Below are 8,011 nucleotides of genomic sequence, written 5' to 3' on the forward strand. Positions count from 1 at the left end.
AGTGTCGGCTGAGCGACCTCCCCGTGCCGGGACCGGGGGCAAACCCACTTAAGGAAAATCTTTTTTAAAAAAAAAAGCACCATTAGGTGACGAGCTATTTAATTAAAAGACATCAAAACCGACGCAGAGCCAAACGTCTTCAGCGGCAACTGCCACCTCTGCTGGCGCTGGCAGGGCGGCGGGGTGGGGGGAAGAAGGGGGGGAAAAAAAAAAATTAGCTTTTGGCTGTAATCTTTTAGCTTTTCAGCATTTCAGTTGCTTTTTGCACGTCACTGTTTGACGTGGTTCTTGTCTGCTCAGTTAATCCTGGTGGCCCCCTCCCGAGCCCAGCGCACAAAGCAGCGTATCCACTCGGCTAAATAAAAAACAAAAGCAAGAAGAGCCACGTTAACTAGCGCCGCGCTCACCAGAAGCTCTCCTGGCGTTCCTCATCCCAAACTTCCAGGCAGTATTGTTCCAGGAGGATGCTCTGCTGATGCTGGCAACGCAGGTGGCACAGGGCTGGAGCTCAGGAGAGGAGGAGAAGGCGGGAAAGCCCCCGCCAACGCCGCGCGGACCCCAGGATTAGCTGAGGAGCAGGCGACGCTGCCTGCGGGAGGGTCAAAGCCGAGCTCCCAGCCTGGCCAGGGAGCACCGAGGGGAGAGGAAATCCGTCACCGGTTTCAAGAGCATCACCACGCACCAACCGCCGGCATCTCCTACCCAGGGATTTAAGAAAAGCCCCAATTTTGGATATTATTTGGATATAATTGAAGCGCGCAGAAGGGAAAGCCCCAACTGAAGCCTGCGGTTTTCTAGTTTAAAAGGCGGTCAACGGTATTTTCAGGGAGAAACCACCAAAATCCACAAATTCAGATTAAAACCCAAAGCTTAAAAAAAAAAGAAGTAAGAGTTGACGAGCGTGACAAAGCAGCGTTAAAGCGAAGACGTCTCAGCGGGGTGTGCAAAGAGGGGGGGGGGGGGCGGGGGGCGGTATCGGACCGGCTGCCGGGTTTCGGAGCCGGCCCCGGGCACGAAGCGGGGCAGGAGGAGACGAGGAGCGAGGTGGTTTCCTTGCATTGCACGGGCAGTGGCAGCAGCAGCAGTAATTGCCTTCTCTCCATCGGAACGGGAAACCACACCACTTCAAAAGACAACGCGCACGAGTAAAAGAACAGTCCGTAAAATTTCCCCGTGAATATAAAATGCAAAACTATACAAAAATAGATAAAATCGACCATTTTCTTATGTGTATAAAAACAAACAAACCAACAAAAAGAAACAACCCCAAAGTCCCCGGAATGCAATACAGGATTACTTGGTAGGCTGACCCGCACGTCAGTGGTTTCACCGCAAGCCAAGGGCCGTAACTCATCCCTTTGAGGCGAGACCTTCCCTGGAAGGGACGCAGCCAGGTGAGTTCCTCCAGGGGAGTTCTCCTGAGTACCTTGGCAAGACAATCTGCTATTCTGGACTTTCATGACTGACTTCTGCTTCAGAAGCCCTTTTTCATGAAAAGCCTCCGTTACCACGCTCAAATTTGAGTTTCTCGGGTAAGGCAGTATTTGACGAAGGGCTTGATCCGGATCAAGACCAGAAGATCTGCTCCCCTTTCTCCCGGGGCAGACAGGTATTTTAGGAAGAGCAGCACGTCAGGCAGCGAAATCCAATCTCTCTGCAGCACTGATAATTTTCAGGCTGGGTTAGTGCATTGAAAATTCTTATTTCCTTGGGTTAATGGGGCAGAATACGCTAATAATCAGCAAATTAGCTCCAAAAACGCTTTTAGAAAACTCATTTTGAATCAAGAGAGACTTGCTTCATTTAGTTCACATCCAATTAAGAGGAGAAACCTTTGGTATAAAGTCAGGTTATCAAGTCGTGGCTGTATTGCTTTCACACATTCGAGTCTAGAAGCTGTTCTCGCTAAGCTTTTCCATTACGTACCTACAACCCCCAGCACGATTCCTACAGACATGCATTTGCAACGGAACATTCATTTGAGCACCGAGACGCTTTCACACCTCACCAAGACTTTGGCAAAGGCTGCACCATGGCGAAACGAAACGCGACGCAAAACCGCCCCCCCCCCGCCCCCCCCCCGCCCGCCCTTAACCCGCGAGATGCCTTTGGTGACACGCTAAAATAAAATAGTCATTAAAAAAATAAACAAACCCGAACCAGTGAGGGGCTGCTGCTCAGGCCAAGCAAGTACCATGGACGCCTGTCTGCGGGACCACGTCTCCACGAGTATTTGCTCGTGGTTTTTATGCCGTGAGCGGCGGCGAGGCGCGCAGTGCCGAGCCCCGACCCCATCCTCACTCCGAGCGAGCGGGGAGCCTCTTCCGACCAGGCAATGCTCGTTAGCAGACGCTCGCGTGCTGAGCTAACGAGGGGAGACCGCACTCCCACACCCCGGGAGGCGAGGGGACCTCTCGCCGGCGGCCACGGTCTCCTCTCCGGGTGGGGGAGCGGCACCAAGAGCCGGCTTCGTCCCGCGAAATCCCCGCCGGTTGCGCAGAGGGACGGGAGGGGAAAAAAACCACGGTGGGTTCCTGCGGTAACTCCTGCAGCGGTACCGGTAGGAAAATACTGAAAAATTAAGGTTTAAGCCCATGGATACAGGGATGGGTCTGCTCTGGCCTCGGCAGCCTGTTCAGGAAAGAAAAAAGACACCTAGAGAAGTCGAACCGCGGGCAAGCAAAGCTTGGCCTCGCCTTTCCCTGCTCCTTCACAGACGGCGCAGTGAGGAGTCTCATCTCGAAAAGAAATACCAGGACCTCATTTGGCTCGGCAGGGGGGCAAGAAACAAACCCAAAGCGGCTGCTTGTGCCTGTAACTACAGCCACGCCGGGGAGCCGCCGCCGTTTCCCACGGCGGGCAGGAGAAGCCGCCCCTCGCCCCGCACTTTGCTCCAGAAATGGGAGAAAACTCTGGTATTTCCAGTTCGTGGTTGGGTTTTTTTTAACGCTACAGACTCTGCTGCGCAGAAAAGTGGCAACTCGGTGCGGGGGGGAACCAAACATCATCGTTGGTAACTGAATGAAATCAGAATACAGAGCTTGGACAGGAGGAGGAAGAAGCTTTGTAAGTCACAGAGAGGGAGGTTTGGTGCAGAGACCAGCGTGTCTGAGATCACGGAGGACATGGCAGACGTCTCAGGGACCAGCAGCCTGAAATGGATGTTTCCAGGAGCTGCAAGACCTCCTCAGACACAGCCGGTCTCCTCAGCGCCTGTCCCTCCTCCACGCTCCTACAAAGAGGAAAAAGAAATCCAAAACCTGCAGCAACCTCCAGCGTTTTTGTTCCCTCCAGTCAGGAGGAAGAAGTCGCGAAGCCTAATTTAGGCTGCGTTACATTCTGTATTCCAATGAACAGAATACTTTCCTCGCGTGAGTTTATGCAAAGAAAACAACCGTAAAATAATTTAAAAAAAAACCCACCAAAAACAACCCACAAAACTTCCTTTTGAAGAAAGTAACAGCATCTGCAACTTCGCAGCTACAGGCACGATGCGGATTTAGCTGATTTCAGAGACCTTGTCCGTGTGCCCACGGCCCGGGAGAGGCGAGGAGCGTGGGACAAAGCACGGGAATGGTTTCAACCGGGAATTACGCACCGTGAAGACAAACCACGACAAAGAAGGGACCGACACGTTGCTCTTAAAAGGGACACCATCGGCAGCACATGTCGCCGAGCACACCTTTCAGCAAACGAAAACTAGACCTGGAAACCGTTAGCACAAAAGCTCCTGCTTTCCTTTGGGGCAAAGGAGGGGGAAAAAAAAAAATAAATAAGGATGTTACTGCAAAGCTCCCCTTTTCAGCTGACTCGCCTCCCGTCCTTGCTCTGGAAATAACCGGCGTCCTTCCTCCCAGCCTCCCCAAATTGAGACTGAGACTGACCACATTCCAAGTGAGTCTGAACCAAAACATTTCACCGTGAAGAGGAAGGAAAAAAAAAAAAAACCCAACAAACCAACCCAATTTCCCTCAAAAGTTTCCCCGAGGCTTGCTCCTCCAGCTCCAATCCTGCCGAAAAGAACCCCCAAACCTGCCGCACCAGCAACGGGCCCGTCCCCGGCGTTTCTTCTAGCAGCAACGTGAGGGCGCGCCGGGGGCGGCCGCGGCGCTCGGTGTTGGAAAACCCCAAAGTGCCTCGGCCTCGACGTCCAAATCCCGGAGGCGGCTCCAAACCCCGTCGGAGCATCCACAGCGGCGAGGCCACGTACCACGGCGGCGGGAGAGGAGCTCACCCTCCCCAGCCCAGGTCTAAACTCGAGTCGCTCACGAATCGCTCGTTCATGTTTCTGTTCGCCCTTCGCGACCCTTTTCGCACCCTCCCCGGAGAGCAGCTATTCGGCTTCGGTGACGTTCCGGCAGCCGGCAGGCAGCGCGTGCCCGGGGGTGGCTCTGCCTTTCAGGGGCTCCCCGCAGCGCTCGGGGCTCTTTCCGGCAGCGGGGGTGCCGTTGGGATGCTGAGGCACCCCCTGGGCGACGCCGACGGGTTTGCACTTGGCGAGTTTCTCCGGGGAGCAAGCGAAACTAAAGCTCGGGGGCAGCTCGGGCTCCGTCTCTCCCAAGAAGCGGGCCAGCTTTTTGGCGGGGACTTCGCCGGGGCACCTGTAGGAACCAACCGCCTCCCGGGACCGCCTGGCGTCGGTCTGCAGCGGTAAATTGGAGGGTCTGAGCGGGTGCCTGTTCAGCCCCGGCTCTTGGGGCCGCCTGGCCGGAGTCTCTCCGGTGACGCTCCGGGAGAGAGGCAGGAAAGGGGACACGGTGCCCGGCTGCTCCGATGGCTCCCAGGCACTCTCCATCGCGGCGGCCGGAGCAAAACCCCAGTGCTTCATCCCCCCAGCAGCCGCCTCGGGGTCGTGCCGGAGGTGCTGCAAGCCAGGCCAGCTCAACCCACCGTCGGGAGCCACCAGCTCACCCTCCTCCTTGCTCCTGCTCCTCCTCGCTCCGCCCGAGTCCTTTTTGCCACCCTCCTGCTTCGACCAGAGCCGGCCCGCCTGAGGGCCGCTCTTGGCAACCTGCAAGTCAGCAAGCTCAAACTCCAGGCTCTCCGTGTCGAGTGACCGGCTCCTCCGGTCGACGGAGAGCGGTGCTGGCATGGAGGGGCTCAGCCCGTGGAGGCGCAGGTGGCGGGGCAGGCTGGTGACACCCCAGTTGCAGCTCTGGAAGGAGCCCGGGCTGTAGCCCGGGGACATTCTCTCGTCACATTCGGCCAACGACTCTTTCTGTCCGTAGCCATCGTCAAAGGCCTCGGCAATATCCTCACCGGCGTTCATCTCGGGGTGCTGCTCGCACTCCCCTTCTCCTTCCTGCTCCACGTCGACGACGTCGAAGGTGACCATGGTGGGGAGGGCAGGGAGGTTCTGGGTGAAGGAAGAGCTGGAGGCAGAGCTCCCCAGACTTTCGGAGAGGCTGGAGAAGAGGGTCCCGCTGCTGGCGAACTCCACCAGCGCCTGCGAGAAGCTCACAGCGTGCTCGGGCTCACATTCGCTGCCCACCTGGGCCTTGCCGGCGGTGGTCTCCGCTCCGCCGCCACGCTCGTGCTCTGGGAGCCTGTAGCCGGGGAACATCCCTGCTTTGGCTGGGGCTATGCCACCGTGGATGGAGTCCCCAAACAACCCACAATCTGGGTCCGAATCGAACCCCGGGTTGTTCTTTGTGAGCTGAATAAGGCAACTTCCTTGGGCTTTTTGGCTCTTGCAACAGTTCTCTGGACACCCAGTCCCTGGAAAATCCCTCCACTCTGGATTTTCAGCTCTAGCCACCGAAACCCCACTATTCACACCCCTGTTTGGGGCATGCGAGGCCACCTGCTCGCTACCAAGGCCACTCTGATTCTTGCCAATCGAGCTGGCTGCTCTAGTTTTACATTCAACGCACTGCTTTTCCCGGGGACACTTCTCCTTGCTGGGAACGTCGAGTCGTTTCAAGACCGGTTCCCTCTGCAGCTCCCAGTACAGCAGCTGCTTCTGAATGGCCGCTAGCCGCTCTTCCTCCGTTTCCATCAGCCCTCTTTTCTGATCCATCATCTGGATCAGGCTCTTCTCAGCAGGGAGGCAGAAGTCCAAGAAATAGCTGAAGATCCCCGGGCGTGAGACTTTGCTCTCGAACAGGGATTCCTCCCCGTGAGAGGGGCTCATCAGCGCATCGAACTCATAAAGCGCATCGCCGCTGTAACTGTCGCGGGGAAGACGGTCCTTCTTGATCTCACCCAGCCCATCTCCGCCTTCATCCTCCGGCCCCGGCGTGGTGGAGTCGTAATAACCCTCATCGCTATTAGGGGCGGACTCTTGCTGGTCACTCTGTGGCGTCAGGAGGTCGACGCCGTCCATCGCATCCCCCAGGTAGGGGTGGGCTTCCGCCTCGTGCGAGGCATGTGTCTCCAAACTGCTGCTTGACACCTGGGCTCCATAGCTCCTCTCCCCTGCCACGCTGCCGTTCCATATCTGGTGGAGGTACTCCTCCGCCTCCTCGGGTATGGCCATCTCCTCCCCACCGCCCTGGTAGGTGACCAGGCAGGAGCTGCGTTTAGTAGCGTCTCTGCTGCGCTCCACAGAGATGGTGCTCTCGGCGATGTCGGGCTCAGCAATGTCGTCCCCGCACCCCGTCAGGGAATCAAAGCTCTTCAGGGACGTGACGTCTCCTAAGATGAGGCTCAGCAGGTCCCCAGAGTGCAGGCAAGGAGGGTCGTGGTCCATGAAGTCCGGCTGAAAGGCCAGCAGCAGATTGCCGTGGTCAAACTCTCCGTAGCCAGCGTCACCCTCCGATTTCGTATCCAGAACCTCCCTCTTCCCCGGCGTGGCCGCCGCATCGCCGTCGGAGCTGCCCTCCTCAGCCACCAGACAGCCGGGCTCGGCAGCCTCGCCGCCGCTGGCCACCATGCCCACCGAGGGGTCACCCTCCGAGCTCCCCGGGCAGGCCGCAGCCAGAGGGCCGGGTCCCAGTCCCCGTCCCTCCGCGGCCCCTTGGCTCTCCACTCCCACACCAGGAGCTTTGCTGGCCTCCTCCGAATCCCCGGGCCACTCGGGGCGCTCTGCCTTCTCACACTCGGCAACCTTGCTCTTCCGGTGACGCCGGATGCTGTTAAAAAACCCTTTCAGGCCTTTTTTGGGTCTGGGAAAGGAGGATTTCTCTCCGTTGGGCTTTTTCTCACAGCCCTCGATACTCCCGGGTGGAGAGCTGTCCCCCTGGCCGAAATCAAACTTGGCGCCGGTGTCTACGGCCGAGTGAGCGCTTTGGGAGCTGGGCAAAGGGCAAGGCTGCGAGTCCCTGCTCCCCTCCGAAGGGCTCTCCAGCTGCGCCCCGTCGCCCTTGTCGTACGCAGCCCCGCTGAGCCCGTCGTGGGTCTTACATTTAACGAGGCCCTTTTTAGAGGCTGCTTTCCCCTGGCCTTTGTTTCTGCCTCCGAAGAAACTGGGCAGCGTACAGATGCTCCTCTTCCCTCCAAACAGTTTGAAAGCCGTTTTCTTCAGCTTGCCGGGGGGCGGCTGAGGCAGCGGCGGCTCCGCGGCCCCAACGGAGGCATTGCCCCGCTCGGGCAGCCGGTCCCCGTTCTCCTCCCGCTGCTGGTCGCTTCCCTCCGGCTGCCCGCAGACCACCGACTGCGACCTGGTCCGGGCAGGCTCCTCCGTGCAGCCCGTCTCCATGGCAGCCGGTCGGTTTGGATGCATCTAGCTGGAAAGGATGACTTTGGTAGCGGAGTCCTCTTCTGGGCGCGGGGATCGAAGCATCCCAGCGGATCTAAAGCAAAGAGAAAAGGGGAGGCGGGGGGGAGAGGTGAGGAGACGGCAGCGGATGGCGCGAAGGCGGAGGCAGAGGTGTCACGAGGCGGAGAGCTTCGTCGCCAGCTGGGACTGGAGCTGCAAAAGCCTCCGGCAGGCGCTCGCCTCCCTCCGCTCCTTAAAGCCGGGCACGGGAACGTCGCGATGTTTGACTTCACCAGTTTGCAAGAGCAGGAAAACCCCGTGGCCTCCATTCGGCAGCATCCCCGCTGCCCGGAGACAGGCAGGTCTGACCCC

At 58.2% G+C, this 8,011-nt stretch overlaps 1 protein-coding gene across 1 annotated transcript; it reads right to left on the minus strand.

Annotated features, from left to right (window-relative positions):
* Nucleotides 1-4,333: 4,333 nt before the first annotated feature.
* Nucleotides 4,334-7,663, minus strand: AMER1 (APC membrane recruitment protein 1). Its single transcript, XM_086470335.1, has one exon. It carries the CDS (start codon nt 7,661-7,663, stop codon nt 4,334-4,336), a length of 3,330 nt encoding a protein of 1,109 aa, XP_086326461.1.
* Between the last annotated feature and the right edge of the window lie 348 nt (nt 7,664-8,011).

The sequence above is a fragment of the Leptosomus discolor genome, chromosome 9, assembly GCF_034619465.1.
Source record: "Leptosomus discolor isolate bLepDis1 chromosome 9, bLepDis1.hap2, whole genome shotgun sequence".
Classification (NCBI taxonomy): Eukaryota; Metazoa; Chordata; class Aves; order Leptosomiformes; family Leptosomidae; genus Leptosomus; species Leptosomus discolor.

Coding starts and splice junctions, on each gene's coding strand:
- AMER1 (XM_086470335.1), bottom strand. CDS start 7,663: ATGCATCCAAACCGACCGGCTGCCATGGAGACGGGCTGCACGGAGGAG.